Genomic DNA, 17,832 nt, shown 5'->3' with positions numbered 1-17,832 from the left:
GTGTGTTTGCGTCTTCCCCGCTAGGGGGCGGGGGCGCGGAGCCACGCCCGGGCGCGGAGGTTGGGCCTGCAGGTGCGCTCGGGCGGGCGGAACTGGCCGCGAGGGCGAGGGCGGGGCCGGGGACCAGGTAGAGCTGCCCCGCGGCGAGGCGCTGAGGGACCGGATGAAGTGTCGCCGCCTCTGCAGTTTCGGTAATTTCCGGCCCTTTCGGTCGCGTTCTTCCCCGCGTCCACCGTCGACCCTTCCTATGGCCTCTGGCCAACTCGAAACGGCCGCCAGGGGCCACCCGGCTTCTGTCCCGGCTCAGGCCTGCCCCTCCCCCGTGCTTTGCAGACGCAGCCCGGGGCCCCCGGCGGCTTATGCGCGTGGGGCTCGCGCTGATCCTGGTGGGCCACGTGAACCTGCTGCTGGGGGCCGTGCTGCACGGTACTGTCCTGCGGCACGTGGCCAATCCCCGCGGCGCCGTCACCCCGGAGTACACCACCGCCAATGTCATCTCCGTGGGGTCCGGCCTGCTGGTGAGCACCGCGAGCCAGGGCGGGCCCCGGGCGGGCGGGCGGGCGGGGCGGGAGAGCTGTGGGGGCCTCAGGTTTTGTGTTTTCCAGAGTGTTTCCGTGGGACTTGTGAGCCTCTTGGCATCTAAGAACCTACTTCGCCCACGACTGGTAAGGGGACTTCCGGAGCTTTAATGAGGAAGCCTAGAGTCAGGGAAATGGGGGCTGACAGCTTCATCTCTTAAGTGGGAGGAGGAGCCGCAAACAGAAACCCAGGTGTCTCATCAGGCGGAGAGTCAGCCACCCCAGGCACTCATCCTGATTTTCTGCCCCTACCAGCACTGGGCCCTGCTGGCACTAGCTCTGGTGAACCTTCTCTTGTCTGCTGCCTGCTCCCTGGGCCTCCTCCTCGCTGTGTCACTCACTGTGGCCAATGGTGGCCGCCGTCTTATTGCTGACTGCCATCCAGGACTGCTGAATCCTTTGCTACCACTGGACCAGGGGCCTGGACACACTGACTGCCCTTTTGATCCCACAAGAATCTATGTGAGTCCAGTCTATTCCCAGCCTTTCTGCAGTCCACAAGGTCCTGGTCCGGCTCTTTAACGGCCCCTACTTGCCACTCCTACCCTGCTCCCTCTAGTCTCCCACATTTCCTCTTTGCCTTTTAGGATACAGCCTTGGCTCTCTGGATCCCTTCTTTGCTCATGTCTGCAGCAGAGGCTGCTCTGTCTGGTTATTGCTGTGTGGCTGCACTCACCCTACGTGGGGTTGGGCCCTGCAAGAAGGAAGGGCTACAGGGGCAGGTAAGGAAGATGAATACGAAGAGTTCATTCAACACAGACTGTGTTTGAAAAGATGCTGAATTATAATTCAGGGCCAGAGTACTAACTCCATCCTCTTCTCTAGCTGGAGGAACTGACAGAGCTTGAACTTCCTAAATGTAAAAGGCAGGAAAATGAGCAGCTACTGGATCAAAATGAAGAAACCCAGACATCACAGAAAAGTTGGGCTTAAGGACAGGTAATGGGCCAGGAGGACTGTGGCCTGAGAAGGGGTGGCAGCAGCGACCACTTCTAGAACTGGGTGAAGTCCTTTGCTGTGCTGCTTGCCCTCTGATGCAGGCTCTCCTTTCTATAAAGCAGGTGCTGACCCAGATGCTCAGTCCACGAGGGTTTTTCACTCACTTCTAGGATGATATAAACAGGTGTAATAAAAGAACTTTTTTCCTCTACCTGATAATGATTCCTTTTGGGGGAAAGGGGTGCTGGGCTGGTGTTGGGGGGTGACTTGATGAAAAAAATACAGTGGCCTCAGTTACTTACAAGACTTTAATGAGGGACAGAACCTATTAACTCTACCAGTTACTGGAAGGAGAAGCTGGTGCTGGGCAGCCCCCCGCACCACTGACTGATGAACTTCAGCACGTCCTGGCACACGGGGCTGTGGGAGGTCTGAGCAAACAGAACACGAGAGGAACTCAGCAGTGCTGAGAAAAACATTCCAGATATAAAGAAAAGCAGCTCCATCTCAGCGTGGGGAGCAGGGGTCAGGGCCTGTCCTGCCTTCTTCACAGCCCCACCCACTCTTCTAGTGGTTGGTGGTGGTTCCTCTAAAGTGCTGTTCTCGCTGTCCCCATCCCTCAAGCCTCCCTCTCTAACCTTAATGGCCATAAGGAACTTATTCCAGTTGTCCTTGTTAGCTGCCTTCCCTGGCCGCTTAAGTTCAATTTTGTTCCTCAGAATAGGGTATCCTGTGGGGAAAGACAAAAAGATGAATTGGAGTTTGAGAGGACTTGAGAAGGGGGAAGAAGAGCAATTAGGGATAGAAAGTAGGATGCTCTTGTCTTCTGCATCCTTTACTGAATCACAATAAAACTATTTCTTGATGCTGGTGTTTCCCCCCCACCTTTCCGTCCACCAAAGAATACAGGGTGCTGTAGGATTCTGTACCTGTAATGAGGCAGGGCAGTGCCTGAACTCCAGTGCTGGCTGCCACCAGGGAAGCCTCGTAGGCACCACGCTCATCCTGAGGCAGAACCTGCTCCAGCCGCTGGTCCACTGAGACTGTGATCACCCAGTTACGAACCTCTTCTCTCTGAGCCTCCTGAGAAGGGCAGAGCAGCATAGGGCAAGTGGACAGTGGTGAGTAGGGGGTTTGCTAAGCCGTCATCCTGTGTACCACCTTTCACCCACAAATGATCCTCCTTGGATTGGCAGTCACAATCCTAGCCTTGGCTTTTTCCTCTGCTTGTACTTTCACTGTAGGAATAGTGAGGCCTGAAGCCCTTCCAAAGATATTGCTGACCGATGCCCATTACAGAGGGTTGGGAGGATCACCCTGAAGTGTCCTCCCTTCTCTGCACTCGTGCTGGTGAGGCTTCCTGTTCTCCAGTCCTGTGCCCTTACCGGGACGTGCTGCTTAGCTGGAAGTGGCACCTCAAAGGGAATGTCTGTATCCTGAAAGTCAGAGTGGTCAAGGGCATCCAGAGTCCCTTCTTCGATTGCCTGTGGCAGAATAGGCAGCCATGAGACAGGCTTGGTGTGACAGGCAAAACCTCCCAACCTCTGGGCACAACTGCCCCACTCACATCTGTCAGATCCAAAAAGCGGTTGAGGAAGATGAAGGCCATGTTCTCCCAGCCAACTGCCTGCAACAGAGATAAGCTGTAAGTGGGAGTGAACAGCTCTTCTCCAGGACACACGGGGAACAGTCCAGGAGGATGCAGGAAAATGATATCCTCTGTATCACCAGCCCCACACTCAGCTTTGCTCTCCCTGTGCAGCTGGGCTAGTCTACCCTCCAGCTTTTGATTTTCTTCTCTCCTTAGCCCCACCCTTCTTGGCCACTGCTTACCTTGGCAGCAATGCCTGCTTCATAGAAGGCCTTGTCTGCAGGTAGTAGTTGGGTGTGACGTAAGAGTGAAATAGAAAGCCTGGCAGCCATAGTTTCCTATGGATTAAAGTCAAAGCATTAACATCCTGGCACTATAGTGACTGAGCTACCAGACCAATGGCCTTATAACTGAGGCAGCCATAGAGCCAGAAAACCAACAATCAATATTAAATTGCTCTGGATCTGAAGCAGTTCTGGGTCTTAGCTTTTCACATCTGCACAAGAGAACTGGGCCTAGATTATTTCTAAACTTCCTCCCACCTCTAGAATTCTACTGTCCAACTCCATGAAAAAATATATACAATATACTATTATAAATAAGCCAAAGGCCTATATAAGTTATACAAGGTCCATGTAGAAATCATGGGGTTTGAATATCTGAACATTATGAGGCTGGAGCTGTGTGGGCACAGAGCCCTAAGAAGGTCATAGGAGTATAGAAAGAAAACCATCTCAGCAAGGGTTAGATTTATTTAAACAGAAAAGAAGCTAAGAGAGAAGTGGACCAAGCTTGAGACTGTCCAGAACTTAAATTCATTCAGCTTTATTTGAATTTGAAGATGTGTATGTAAGACTGAGTGATCCTCCCTGCTCCATCTCACCAGCTGTTTGACGCTCTGGGCTGCAGAGCGAGTGGCATAGTAATGAGCGATCAGCAGCATTGTTTCGAACTCCTCATGGGCTGGAGAGTTTGCCTCACTGGACTTCACCAGGTTTTCACACTAGAGTGGGAAGAGTCACAGCCTGAGTCAGGGGTCAGAGGAGTGCCAGGGCCAGAGTGGTCAACTGATGGCCACCTGGACAGAGGAAGGTACAGTCTCTCTGAGGGTAAAGGTTTGTGTGCATGAAAGAAGAGAAGAGGACAGGGACAGGTGGAATCGCCTGTCCACCCTTGGCCAGCCCACTTCCTCACCAGGTTGAAGAGGACATCCCGGAGGTCAGCCCAGCTGTAATAGGCCTCAGCGCTGTTGGTCCCAGGTGAGCTCACCATGTCAGTGAAGATCCTTTTGTAGATGTTAAAGTTCTAGAGATGGAGGAAGAAGGAGAGCTGAGTGATAAGGGGACAGCTAGAGGAGAAGGTCAGGGGAAGTGGGGCCAAAGAGAGGAAAACAGGCTGTAAATGTGTGTGCGTGGAGGAGCTTAGGGACAATGCTGGAGAAAGTGTTATTAGGGAAGAGAGAAGAGTAAGAAAACAATTATTTCTTCCTAACTGGTGCTCTGTGAGTGTGGGCAAATGTGTGACAGTGAATGCACAGTCACAGTGTTAATGGGATAATATTCCAGAGAGCTGTGATGCTCAGATAGAAGAGCGGTGTTCATTCTCTGGAGGCAGTTAATAAGGCCCTAGAGGTGTGTGCACGATTCATCTCTGAAAGACTGTTTCCTGTGTGTTAGTTAAGAACAGGGGGAGGTTGCAGGGTATTTCTTCAAAGGGTAAATCCTCTGGAGAGGCTGTACATTTCAAAAGAGGCTGAGTGGGGTCTCTGGGTATGATGCTCTTTTAATGAAAGAATCCTTTCAGAAGACAGTTTCTGAAGGGACGGATGGTTCTTGAGGAGAAGGTAAGAATTCCCTTGAAACATTCACCTCAAGGAGCAGGCTGGTACCTGTGGGTTAGCAGGGGCTCCGTGTTGCACATACAAGGCCAGTGCCTGGGCATAGCCTCCCTCTCGGAGCAGATGAGTCGCATACAAAGCCACGTACTTGTGTAGAATCTTGTAGTTCTGTTCCGGGGGTGGAGGAAAAGCAGGGGCAGGTTGGGTCAGGAAGACCAGGCAGTGAGGGTGGGGTGCTGACTTGTGGCCGTGGATTTGTTTAGGAGGCAAAGGGCACAGGCGAGCTGGGCGCAGCTAGGCTTCTGACCCCAGTGTCAGGGTGTGGAAGACTGAGCTGTCTGATGTTGATTAGGGATCCTTGGGTTTGGGCTTTGGAGGAAGTGAGAGATAGACAGCTCTGGGACAGGTGGGGAATCGAGAGAAAATACACAAAAGAGCTGGGACTGGGGGAAGAGAGCAGTACCTGCTTGGCAGCTGTTTCAATGCACTTGTCCCACTGGCCCTGCTCCACATACAGGTCCAAAGCGGCCACCACATCCACACCCACCAGCTATGGATGAGTTGAAAAGACAGGGTTACACGAGGGGAGAGATGACATGAGGGGGAGAAGAGGGAGAGAACCTCTCCGGTCTCCATGTGTCTGCCTGCTGCTGACTCTGCAAGTCTCACCGAGTCCACTTTGCCCTGGTTCTTGAGGACCTCTTTATAATGCTGGTCCACATAGTCTTCATACCTGTGAAGATGTCCAGAGATCTTACCCTTCCCCTGAGAACTTTCTCCCAGTCTTTACAAAAGGAAGTAAAGAGAATTTCTAGTGAGAAGGGTCATGAGCTTACCGGGGATCTAACTCCTTGGCCACACGCTTGGCCTTGTTCCATTCCTCACCCTCAATGAAAGCATCAATGGCTTCCTTGACCAGGTCCAGGTTCAGATAGAGCTCTGCAGCCTACACAGTGGGAAATCAGAGACTGGAGATCACCTTTCCCCTTCTTCCCCAGTCTCCCTTCTGGGAACTCTGGGGAGACAGAAGCGCATGCCATGCCTTCCAAGAGACCCACCTCACACAGCTGCCTGAGTGTAGATGTCACCCTTCCACCCACCTCTGTGGAGTCTCTTTCTTCTCAGTCCCACCACCCTACATACCGCACTGTGCTTTCTGATTCCAATCAGTTGGGGTCCCACGGTCCGAACTACTTCCAGACTGCGTTGGGGAGGTAGAAACTTGATGGAGAGTTCGGCTGCCTGAATGGTTGAACAGAAGATAGAAATGGGTAGGAGAGACAAATACTGCTGGGGGGGTCCTCGACCTGTTCTGTTTTTCCCCTCCCAGTTGCCAACTTTCTTGCACTCTTCCTCACCTTCCACGCTCTTGGGCAAACTCTGCCTCACAGTCCATCAGCGCCTTTAAATGACCATCAGAGTAGCTATCTGTTCCTCTCAGCTCATCCCCTTTCAGACACTCTCTCTGCTGTCAGAGATCACTGCCTTTAGTGTCCTGCCATGTTTAACAAACTGGTTTCTCAAGTTCTTTGTCACAAATAGAATCTTGGTAGCATGGTATAGAGAAAGAACCCCTAAAAATAGAAGTCCAGGGCATTCTGCAACTATTTGTGTTGGACTTTTCTGAGCCTCAGTTTCTTCATCCATAAGAGTGATGGTCAGTCTAGATTTGTACTGTACAGAACAGTAGCCACTAGTCACACCGTGGCTCATCCCACTGAGATGTGCTGTAAACTTAAATATTTCAAAGACTTAGTATGAAAAAAGGAATGTAAAAAACCTCAATAAATGTTTACATTGATTACATGTTGAAATAATAGTTTAGATATATTGGGTTAAATAAAATGCTACAATTATTTTCACTTGTTTCTTTATATTTATTTGAATGTGGCTACTAGAAAAATCTTAAATTACATGTGTGACTTCAACCTTTGTGCCATGCATTATATTTTATTGGACACTGCTGGTCTAGATGATCTTGGAGACACCTTACAACCCTAACACTCAGTAATTCTACAAACCCACGTGTTCCATACGCTCACTCTATTTCCACTGTGATGCTGACATCCTCACTAGATTTAAATTTCCACATGGTCCAGTTTAGCTACATTCTATGCTAATCTTCCTGGTCTTTCCCCACCTATTCTTGCTTCTCTTTCTATACCTGCCAAACCTTTCAACGTTTCAAGTGCCCTCATCCAGGAAGCCACCCTCTGACCACTCTGAGGAAGGTATAGTCATGCACAGACCCTAGTGAACAATGCCCCAGAGTAGGACACAGCAGATGCTTAATAAATCCTTGATTAAAATCTGCTCAGCTCTCATAACCAGTCATTAGTTTCTACTTCCTCGCCCTCTAACTTGTCGGGGCTATTTGGTTACAAGGCCTCAGAAAGCTAAGGGAAATTTTGCAGGGGCATCAGCACACCAACATTTTATTTAGGGAGCTGATCACTCTTGCCCTCTCATAACTACTAATACTGTATTTCCTTGAATTAAGGCACATCATTTAAACCATACATGTGCCCTCATCTCAAAGACACAAAGACTCTGTCTTAGAATTGATGAAACATACTGGTTTGGCTTAATCTGCTAGAGGTTTCTTTTCAGGAGCTGCTCGGTGGAGGAAGAGCCTCTGCTTTCTTCACGGCCTCCATCTGGCCCAATTCCAGCTCTGGTCCCAGGGCTATCTCCTCCCTCACAGAACCTCCCTGACCCCTCCAGCCCACAGAGATCCCATTCTTCTCTGAATTCCACTGGAGTCACACACTTTAGTCTTCACTCAGATGCAACATTAACTAACGGAGCCATGTGTTAGTCTACCTTCCCCCAATTTCTGGCTGTGCGGGTTCTGTCTTATATCCTCTTTTAGAGCCTTCATAGGTTCTGGATCTAGCATCCAGCAAGCACTCAATAGATACCTGCTCCCTGACTGAAAACAAAAAGACAGAGGAGGAACAAGATGGCCGTCTGAGAAGGAAGGCTGGGTGTGAACGGAGGCCAGGGAAGCGTAGGGCCAGGCAGGGTGTGGCAGCCTCACCTTCATCCAGCACTTCTCCACCAAGCTGCTGCTCCCTGCGTCCCGCACTTTGAGGTAACAGTCGACTGCACGGCCATACTCTCCAGCCTGCTCCCACTGCCGCGCTTGTTCCACCAGTCCCTCCATGCCCCTGTGGGGCCGAGAGCTCATGCCGAGGGATGGGGAGGGGCAGCACGGTCCACCCTGTGTGCACCGTCTGACCCCCCGCCGTCCTGACAACATTGCCTGGTCCCCTGGCTTCATATACCTCGCCCCCTTCTTGGTAGCTTCCCGCTCATACTCTTCCTGCAGGGCCTCTAGCTGGCCAGGCACGTAGTCCTTGCAGATCCGCAGCGCGTCGCTCCATAATCCAGCCTCCTACCAGATTTCCAGGTATCAGGACGGTAGAGGCAGGCGTGGCAGTTTCCCACTGCCACACAGGTGCTAGGGCCCACTGATCTCTGGGTCCTTGGACCTCTCTTTTCCTTCCTCTCGTCTCCTCCTCGCAACCCACTGTTAACCTCCCAGATTTTTCTCAGCACAGGGGTCAGTGCAGTGCTCTGAGGGTTCTCACATCCTCTCACCCTCCTCATAGCCCTGAATCTGGTGCCCTACCTTATAGTAATTGAGGGCCAGGCCGGGTCTCTGGGCTCGAAGCAGCAGCCCTTCCGCTTTCTGGAAGTCCTTCTCCTCCAAGGCACCCCGGGCCTGCCCCACAAGCACTTCGGCAACACTATCAGGGTCGTGGGCCTCAGCCACACGCTGAGCTGCTTCCCAGTCCTGGTTATGGACAAACCTGCTCCCAGATGCAGACACAGAGGAGGCTGAGTGCAGGACTGAGGCCTCAACAAGGAGAGGCAAACAGCCATGTCACAGAAGGGGTATAAGATTTATTAGTACTAGGTTTAGATTTAGGTGAAGATGAAAGATCCTGGGGCTGAGTCTGGGAGGACAGAATTAAGGAATTTATGGGGTAACTCACATAAGGACTGCTTCCTTAGGTTTACCAGCCCTGATGAATTCAGCTTCAGCCTCTTCAAATTTACCCTAGAGGGAGAGAGGCAGCCATGCATGACTAGAAGGAGACTGACATCAGAGGCAGCCATGAGACAAGAGGCCTGAATGCCTGGCAGCAGTGGGCTGGGGGCAGGATGGAGGACTCTGTGGTCAGAGTCAAAAGCAATGGAGAAGAATCACATCCATACCTCATCCTCTAGGTACATAGCGTATCTGAGATGAATCTCAGGGGTTTTGTGCTTGAGGGCCAGCCGGGAGAGTTCAAAAGCAAATTCAAAGGAGCTGAAATGGAAGGTGCAGATAAGGTTTGCCTACTCTACACTTCCTTTCATAAGAGGAAAAGAAACACAGAGGGCAAGGACTGAGGGGAGGAAAAGGGACAGATTAAGAAAGACAATCAACATGAAGTGACAGAGCAGCAAAGAGAGACGTAAAGAAGAGAGGCAGCCCTGTGATGATCACACCACTGTCACCGCGGACCAGGAGACACTTGGGAAAGCCTGTGCTTCCTCTGAGAAGCGGGTTCCTTCCTCAGCAGGCTGTGAAGGTGGGGGATGGGCAGGAGGGAGGCGAGAGGAGTGAGCTGCATGGCATTACAGTGACTAGAAGGAAGGACTCCTGGTGCTCCCTCCTCCTGAGCCACATCTACACCAGCGGAAAAATAGTCTTTCAAAAACAAGTAAAAACTACCCTCAGCAATTTGACTCAATACAGGATTACTACTGGTGTTTGTAACATTTGCTTAAGAAAAGCTCATTTGGGGCTGAATAGAACTTTTTCCAAAGAAGATATACAGATGGCCAATAGGTACAAGAAAAGATGCTCAACATCACTACTCATCAGAGAAATGCAAATCAAAGTCACGAGGTATCACTTCACATGTGTCAGAATTGCTATAATCAAAAAAAGTCTACAAATAACAAATGTTGTTGAGGATGTGGAGAACAGGGGACCCTTGTGCACTGTTGGTAGGAATGTAATTTGGTGCAGCCACTATGGAAAACAGTATGGAGGTTCCTCAAAAAACTAAAAATAGAATTACCACATGATCTAACAGTTCTACTCATGGGTATGTATCTGAAGAAAACAAAAATACTAATTTGAAAAGATACACGCACCCTAACGTTCATAGCAGCACTATTTACAATAGCCAAGATATGGAAGCATGGAAGCAACCTGTATCCAGTAACCGATGAATGGATAAAGATGTGGTATATGAATACAATGGAATACTACTCGGCCATAAAAAGAATGAAATTCTGCCATTTGCAACAACACAGATGGGACCTAGAGTATTAGGGGTATTACACTTAGTGAAATAAGTCAGACAGAGAAAGACAAATACTGCATGTTATCACGTATATGTGAAATTTAAAAACAAAACAAACGAATATAAGAAAACAGAAATAAACTCGCAGATACAGAGAACAAACTAATGGTTACCAGTGGGAAGAGGCAAGTGGGGGAGGGATAAAATGGGAGTAGGGGATTAGGACGTACAGACTATGATGTATAAAGTAAATAAACTACAAGGATATATTGTATAGCACAAGGAATATAGCCAATATTTTATAACAATCCTAGAGTATAATCTATAAAAATACTGAATCACTACGTTGTACACTTGAAGCTAATACTGTAAATCAACTATGCTTTGATAAGTTAATAATTAAGTTAAAATAAATCAGAAAAAAAAAGAAAAGCTCATTTTGCATTTAACAGAATCACACTTCCATTACTCAGAAGTAAATTACTGGCTTAGTGTATTTTAGCTTTAAAAGCTGTTCTCTCTCCACCTTTCTCCTTAGAAAAGCCAAAGATTAAACACTGTTCTGAGTCCCCAGGGAAGAGTTACTAATTCATTCTTGACTCTTTATCAAGTTCTTTCAAGGATCTCTCCTCACCACATTTCTTCACTCTTGCCTTAGCTTTTAGAAATGCTTTTCAGTTATACAGCAATTTTCTCTATATATAAAAAGGCTCTGTCTGGTAAGGGGCCAGCAGAGAGAAGGCTTGTGGCCTCACCAGTTGTCGGCAGCATGGTCAACAGCAGCTTCCAGGAGTCCCAGCTTATTGAGCAGTCTAACTGCAGCCTCTCCTCCCAGGCTCTTTGCCCACAGATAGGCCACGTGTTTGTGGGCATTTGCTCCGCCATGAGCCTTGGCCACCTGAAAAGCAAAGCCACCTGGCAATCCTCCAGTGCAGGGGTACATGGCTGCTCCCTTCTCATTTCTGACCTGACCTCAGCTTGGACAAGGATCAAGTGCCTCTCCTAGAGCAGTAGGAAGAGGGCTAAGTTTCAGGGTCTATTAACCTAAAGGATGGGTCCAAGGATGGATTTCAGGTGGTTCACAAACCATTAAAATTCGATGTGAAATTTTGCATGCAGGTGTGGACATTTTTCAAAGACACCCAAGAGCAGTTTAGAATTAGACAAGTAACTTGAGAGTGGGAAACAGGGAAGGATGTAGCCTGTATATCCTCACTCAATGAGGGTAGGAACTCCTTACCCGGTAGGCCTCTTCCCAAAGCCCACTGGACCGGTACATGTTCACTATTGCCTTCCATTCCTGGGCCTCAAGGTAGTGATACTCAGCCTCCTGTAGTCGGCCTTCAGCCTCCAGCTCCTGGGGAAAGTTGGGTCAGGATGGAGAGGTGGGGAGATGGAGCCTGTCTGGGAAAGAGATGGCAAAGAAAGGAGAAGGGCTCACCTTGCCCAGATGTAGGTGTGTGTCACTGAGGAGATCTGGGTGGTGCTTCCCTACTAGGCGAATCATATCATCATACAATTTGTGCTTTTTGAACATGGTGATGGCAAGATCAGGCTCTTCCACTGTCACATATAGCCTGCGGATTGGAGATATACCTGGGGCCTCCTAGACCTGCTGTCAGCGTCATTCCTAAGAGGTCCTGTCACTGCCTTCTGGGCAGAGGGCACATATCTGCAGACCCCATCCCTCCCTCCAGCCCTGTAGCCTCATGGCCTGCGACACCTCCCCTAGGCCATGGCTCACCTTTCAGCCTCACGGTACTTGCCCTGCTTCTCCATCTCCTGAGCCTGGGTGATGTACAGCACTGACACATCTTCTGGTCTCATGCACTTCATTGCCAGCTGTGTAGACATGCAGAGCCAGGGTAGTCTTAGGCACCAATTCCCAAGGGAAGCCGAGGGAAACATAGAGCAGACAGGGAAGTGGGGCTTCAAAGGAATCTGTTTTCTCAGGAACTCTGAACTTTCCCAACAAGCACAGGAATTTGGTTACTGCCACTCTCCTAGTCAGTTTAGGGAATCCCAAGTCCATAAGGAGCAGAGTAAGAACTACACCCTACTAAGGCAGGAGGGTCAGAGATGCACTGTGCTGGGAGCATATGTTCCCAATACCTTCCTCCTATTGGACCCACTGGGCTCTGGGAGCAGGAGCAAGAACAGTTACCAGTGTGCCTTGAGCTTCAGCAGTGGTATTTCAGATCTCCCAGTACCCAAGCCCATCTGCTCACTTCAGAATTGCAGGTTTGGGAACAAAAGCCTCTCTTCTCCTTGCCTCTCCCTGTGGCTAGGGATCAAAGATACCCAGACTGTATTTTGGTACTCTTCCTCAGCTTTCAGGGAGCCTGATGAAGCGGGGAGATCAGAAACTAAGGAAAGTGGCAACACAACCACAGGGGTGGAACTCTCTTCTTATGATCTCCACCCACCTCCTACCTTGTGGGCTTGCTCCCAGCGGCCAGCCTGGGTGTACATGTCTATGGCATCTTTTGTCCGGTCTCCCTTAGTGTAGAGCTCCTCAGCAATCTGTGGTTGAGAAAGGGAGAAACTAAAGTCAGAGCAACAGAGTTAAAGCAGCTTGCAGGAGGGAAGAACAAAACCCAGCTGGGATGGAGCAGAGCCTGGATACCCTTATTGTATAATCACAGAGAAGACAAGATGACTATAGGTGTTTCAAACTTTCTGCTGCTTTGGAAAAAGACCAGCCAAAACAGTATGAAGACAAGACAATGGGAGTCTGAGAGGGCCTCCGGTTTCTGCAATGCAAGGCAATTCTATACTATAACTGTGTGGGCATTATTCACGAAGCATCACACATGCTGGCATAGAAGAGAGCGAGAGACTCGCTTTATTATGTCTGGGAGAGTCGTCTATGTCATGTTAGGATGAAATGGGGGAAGTACACCTCTTTCTTCCCATTCAGGGTGGTGACGCTGTTGGGCCCCAGGAAGAAAGATTTGGTGAGATGGCCCCCACTTCCTGCTCTGGGCTCTCTCCTCATCACCTGGTACTATACTGCTTCAGCTGCAGAAAGGGGCTCTTCCTCACCTCATACTCCTGCAGAGACACATAGTGTTGCGCCACACGAGGATAGTATTTGGACGCAGTGTTCCGGTCCTGTAGATCTAATATATAAATTGCCTTCTTCCACTGGCGGGCACCCAGGGCAGCCTCAATTGCCTTAATAGAGCACCTGGTGTAGTTGGGCAAAGCATAAATATGTATGAGGAAAGAGGAAAATGGGTGGAGGCAGACACCTCAGGCATACTCCAACCAACCTTTTGAGATTTCTTTTCTCTTAGGTAAGGCCTTGGTGCCCTTACTTGCCCCATCACCTCTCACCTCATGCCCAAATCTCCCTTGAACCCCCATACCACCACACCTGGCTTCAATGTAGTGATTAATGGCTGCATCAAGCTGCTTCTGCTGTACCAAGTGGTCTCCCCACGCCTCCTCAAGTCTCACCACCTCCACTGGGAATGCCAATCGGGCCAGCTCCACCGCTGCCGAGATAGAGAGGGCACTTAGCTCAGATTTCCAGGGATGGGACTCAGGAAAAGTAAGACAGAGAAATGATGCGTAGAACATAGGTGAGAAGTAGAGGGACGGAGGAGAACTGAAGTCAGTCAGCCTGAACGGATGCACAAAACAGGAGTTGGGGACTGTTTGGGCAAAAGTCCACAGTGAAGGACGGGTTGTAGGTGGCTAGTACCTTTCATGAATGCGTTGCCTTTACAGTAGCACTCCAGGGCCCGCTGTGGATTTCGGATCTTCTCAAAGAGATCACCTGCCTGTTAACATATCCCATATTACTACAAAGATACCCCTACTACAAAAGTCAAGTATCAGTCCCGAAAGGAGAATCAGCCACCAGTCAGGGAAGGCTGTGTGCTCCAAGACTCCTCTGGGTAGGAGGGGGTACTGAGCCCTGGGGATAGGGACAGGAATAGGAAGCCAGCCGTACCCTTTCATACAGTTCACTCTTGATAAGGGCTGTGGTGATGTGTTCTACTAGCTCTGTGTTGGCTAGCAGTTCCTCTCGGGTCAGCACCAGCCGAGCAGCTTTGGCAGGGAGCCCAGCTTTGAGGTAGAGGCTGATGGCTGCTAGGCCATCCCCTTGGCTCTCCTGAAGTTCACCTGCTCGCTCCTCTTGCTGCGTGTCCATCAGCCACTGGTAGTAACCCCGCCGGAGCTTCTCAAGGGCTGGGTGCCCCTGGACACGCAACAGAGAACTAGGAGTCATATCCCTCCTTCCTGCCCTGCTGCTTCCCATGCTTCTCCAGTCCCACTGCAGCGATGCAAATCCTCCCAGTCGTCAATGCCCTAGCTCACCATATTAGGTCCCAGCCCCAACCCCATTCCAGTTCCTATAGCCTCTTTGACAAGAGGAGGTTTCTGATATTGGTGGAACTGAGTCCTGAACAACTGTGGGGAAGACAGAACTGGTACCTTGGCTTCAGCCACAGCAATACACTCATCCCAACGATGTAGCTCCTGGTACATGTCCATGGCCTCCTCAACAGCGTTCTAGGGGAACCAGGCAGAGGAAAGAGGGACACCAAAAAGATACAAGTATCAAAAATCAGCCAGCTCTTCTCAGACTGGCCAAGACGCCAGCCCAGGTGGACTAAAAGCCTTACCCTTTACTTATTATGCACAAGAAGAGGGGAATTTGTGTGAAAATAAAAGAAGGTTAAATTTAAGGGCACCTTATTTGCACAGGCCACTTCAAAATCTATTTTTCTTAAAGAGCACTCCTCAAATGGTATAAACTTTGGGCCTCACAAAATCTGGGTCTACCTCCATGCACAAGAATTTCAAAGACAGGCTCTGAAGTCTAGGGGTAGATAGCAGACTTTATATGAAAGAAAGAAGTAACTGTAAGGACTAATGCAGAGGAGGAAATTAAGGAGTGAAATTAACTGGATAAACCTTTCTAAAAGTTCTCCCCAAACCTCTGGAAGCCCAGCTGACCAGTGCTCGTCCCTCCCCTGAGTTTGCCTTGCTTCCTTTTCCTCTGGTCCCCTTTTCCATCTGGTCCCTCTTCTATTACCTGTTCCAAGAAGATCATTTCTGCCAGCTTGTAGTTCTTCTCCAGCATGGCTAGACGTGCTCGGACCTGATAAAAGTCTGTTCCTTCTCCACCCTGCGGGAAAAAGGAGGTTCTAGTTATTCTGTCAGTGCTGCAAGAGTCATTCTGTCTGTGTAGGCTGAGACAGTAAGGCCAGAGAGGCATGGGAGATAAGAGACTTGGGAAACTGAAAAACTTCACAGGGCTTGGAGGCTCAAGGTTTGATAAGCACTTCCAAAATGCTCCAACTTAAGGGTGAAGGTGGGGTGGCAGGGTAGAAGAAATTAGCCATGGCTGGAAAGCTAAGAGTAGGGCTGAGTGCTAAGAGAAATAGCTTGAAAGACAGAATGAATCAGGAGAATACTTGCATATTCCCGAGACACTTGATCTGCAATCTCATTGGTCTCATGTAGGAATCGAGCTTTCGCTACATGGCCCAAAGCAGAAAAGCACCTATAGTACGGAAGCAATAATGGTAATATTATTACAGGATCATCATTAACTTGTTGGCTCAGCAGATATGTAATGAGAATCTGTTATATGACAGGCACTGTTCTTGCCAATGGAGACACAAAGGGGTAAGACAGATGAGGGCCCTGCACAAAGGGGACTTACTTTATAGTGGAAATAAATAATTAGTAAATAAATAAACAAAGATAATTTGAGAGAATCAAAAATAAAACTAAGAGGATTATTTAAGTTAGCAGTCAGAGAGGGCCTGTTTGAGGAGCTAACATTTGAGCTGAGATCTGAACACACAAAAGAGTTAATCATGGCAAGGTAGGAAAAAATTATTCCAGGCAGAGAGAATGGCTAGTGTAAAGGCCCTAAGGCAGGAGTGAGCTTGGTGCTCACAGGGACAAAAGGATGCCAGTGCGGCTGGAGGCTAATGGTCAAGTACCTGATATGAGAAGGAAGCACAGGCCAAATACTGCAGGGCTTTAGGACATGGAAAGGAGTTTGGGTTTTATAGAAACTACAATACCGGAAGGTTCTGAGCAAGAAAATGATGTAATCTAATTCATGTTTTTAAAAAATTACCTCCTGCTGCTATGAGATGAGTGGACCGTAGGGGTGTAAGAACAGTTATCAGTGAGACCAATTAAGAGGCTTTTGCAACACTGCAAGTAGGAGACGGGGGTGGTCTGTTCTAGGGTGGAGATGGCAGAGTTGGACAGATAAGAGATATGCTTTAAAGACCCTGGATCAGAGTCCTGAGGACTCACTGATAGTTGAGCTGTGCGGGGAAGGGAAAAAAGGGATCAACGATGACTCCTTGCCAGAATAGCAGCAGCTGACATTTAATGAGCACTTGCACCCCGTGCTCTCTGCACAGAGTCTCTCATTTGCTCTGTTCCACCACTCTTCTTTACCACCCCAGAAGGTAAATTCTATTAACTATCCCCATTTTCCATAGAAAGAACTGAGAAACTAAGGCTTGGAAAGGTTAAGTAACCTCTCTAAATTTACACAGTTGGTAAGTGGGGCCAAGATTTGAAATCAGAGTCTGAAGTCCCATGTTGGTCCTATTAATTACACTCCTATCCCTTACTTGGAATATATACATCAACGCATGGACTGTAGGGTACAGTTGTTGAAAACTTTGAAGGGGCACCTAGTTACAAGAAGAAACAGCAAAAACAATAAAAGACACACTCTTATAATCTAGGATGAGAGGATGTTTGGGATAACTGTACCCTAAAGGGTTCTATGACAGATGCTGGCATGGGAAGGGAAGCAGGGCCTTAACACTGGGTAGGAGCAGCCCACAGGGAAAATACCCACATGGCCATCCCTCCCTCCTCGCTCCCTGCCACCTGGGTTCTACAGCCCACTTCACCTCTCAGCAATGTGTAGCTGCCTTGCCTCGAGTGACAGCTTACTCAAGGTTTTCCACATTGCCTCTGTTTCTGGGGTCATTTCCAGAGTTTCCAAGAAGGCTGTTGCCCTGGAGAGGGAAGGAAGCAAAGAACAAGGAATGAGTCCAGAGTCAGGAGGGCATGGAGGAATATCAGTGATGGGGCAACGGGAGGAGAAGCTCAGGCAATTACTTGCCCTTTTTGTCTAATCTCCTCCTGGGATCACCAGGTTCTTTTCAGATATCACCAGTCTGACCACCCATCCCGGGTCCTCCTCTGTCAGAACCAGACTCTCCCACCACCTCGCTGGTTATCAGCCTGCCCCTCACCGAGTGTAGTTGCCGTCGTCAATGGCTGTTCCAAACTCGATAAGGCCCTCATCCAGTGTGTAGGCAACTGTAGTCACACCTTCCGTCACCATCACCTCGGTTTTTCCCCCGCCCCGCTCCAGACCTACAACATCACCCTGTAAAGTTCAATGCCCCCCACCCCATCAGAATGCCAGATTAGCGTTTCCACTGACTCAGCTGCAGAAAAGACCCACCTTCACCCCACCTGAGTGTTCTCACATTGAGGGAATTCAGTTACCCTTATTCTTCTAACATTTAGTTTCTCTCATCATCTATGGTAATATCCTTGGGTTAAAGTACACTC

The 17,832-nt window shown here is 49.2% G+C and overlaps 2 protein-coding genes across 4 annotated transcripts in view; one reads left to right on the top strand and one right to left on the bottom strand.

The window, feature by feature from the left end:
- Positions 1-18: 18 nt before the first annotated feature.
- On the top strand, positions 19-1,728 carry KRTCAP3 (keratinocyte associated protein 3). 2 transcript variants are annotated; one of them, XM_031466770.2, is made up of 7 exons: positions 19-191; positions 334-518; positions 606-665; positions 834-1,040; positions 1,166-1,300; positions 1,404-1,517; positions 1,640-1,728. In XM_031466770.2, exons 1-6 carry the CDS (start codon positions 164-166, stop codon positions 1,509-1,511), a joined length of 723 nt encoding a protein of 240 aa, XP_031322630.2. In that variant the 5' UTR covers positions 19-163; the 3' UTR covers positions 1,512-1,517; positions 1,640-1,728. The 2 variants fall into 2 exon arrangements, with proteins under 2 accessions (XP_031322630.2, XP_064350725.1); XM_064494655.1 differs by having other exon boundaries at positions 1,637-1,728.
- Positions 1,729-1,811: 83 nt separating this feature from the next.
- Positions 1,812-17,832, bottom strand: part of IFT172 (intraflagellar transport 172) — a 33,593-nt gene continuing 17,572 nt past the window's right edge. The window contains exons 17-48 of one of the 2 annotated variants that reach the window (XM_010991252.3): positions 17,508-17,644; positions 17,160-17,267; positions 15,688-15,772; positions 15,302-15,394; positions 14,698-14,775; positions 14,213-14,461; positions 13,961-14,039; positions 13,631-13,751; positions 13,297-13,441; positions 12,685-12,774; positions 11,996-12,093; positions 11,693-11,828; positions 11,492-11,608; positions 11,007-11,149; positions 9,170-9,263; positions 8,947-9,011; positions 8,580-8,760; positions 8,233-8,342; positions 7,986-8,115; positions 6,089-6,187; positions 5,782-5,891; positions 5,615-5,678; positions 5,409-5,495; positions 4,997-5,113; positions 4,303-4,413; positions 3,992-4,111; positions 3,351-3,446; positions 3,085-3,144; positions 2,903-3,001; positions 2,447-2,600; positions 2,156-2,247; positions 1,812-1,948 (exon numbers count right to left, since the gene is read on the bottom strand). In XM_010991252.3, coding sequence (XP_010989554.2) covers positions 1,859-1,948; positions 2,156-2,247; positions 2,447-2,600; positions 2,903-3,001; positions 3,085-3,144; positions 3,351-3,446; positions 3,992-4,111; positions 4,303-4,413; positions 4,997-5,113; positions 5,409-5,495; positions 5,615-5,678; positions 5,782-5,891; positions 6,089-6,187; positions 7,986-8,115; positions 8,233-8,342; positions 8,580-8,760; positions 8,947-9,011; positions 9,170-9,263; positions 11,007-11,149; positions 11,492-11,608; positions 11,693-11,828; positions 11,996-12,093; positions 12,685-12,774; positions 13,297-13,441; positions 13,631-13,751; positions 13,961-14,039; positions 14,213-14,461; positions 14,698-14,775; positions 15,302-15,394; positions 15,688-15,772; positions 17,160-17,267; positions 17,508-17,644 — 3,558 coding nt within the window. In that variant the 3' untranslated portion in view covers positions 1,812-1,858. The remainder of the gene's footprint in view (positions 1,949-2,155; positions 2,248-2,446; positions 2,601-2,902; positions 3,002-3,084; positions 3,145-3,350; positions 3,447-3,991; positions 4,112-4,302; positions 4,414-4,996; positions 5,114-5,408; positions 5,496-5,614; positions 5,679-5,781; positions 5,892-6,088; positions 6,188-7,985; positions 8,116-8,232; positions 8,343-8,579; positions 8,761-8,946; positions 9,012-9,169; positions 9,264-11,006; positions 11,150-11,491; positions 11,609-11,692; positions 11,829-11,995; positions 12,094-12,684; positions 12,775-13,296; positions 13,442-13,630; positions 13,752-13,960; positions 14,040-14,212; positions 14,462-14,697; positions 14,776-15,301; positions 15,395-15,687; positions 15,773-17,159; positions 17,268-17,507; positions 17,645-17,832) is intronic. The other variant, XM_031466767.2, reaches the window with a different exon arrangement.

This window comes from Camelus dromedarius, chromosome 15, assembly GCF_036321535.1.
Source record: "Camelus dromedarius isolate mCamDro1 chromosome 15, mCamDro1.pat, whole genome shotgun sequence".
NCBI lineage: Eukaryota > Metazoa > Chordata > Mammalia > Artiodactyla > Camelidae > Camelus > Camelus dromedarius.
Note: the sequence above shows the minus strand (reverse complement) of the source record. Positions and strands in the feature narration are given on the sequence as shown.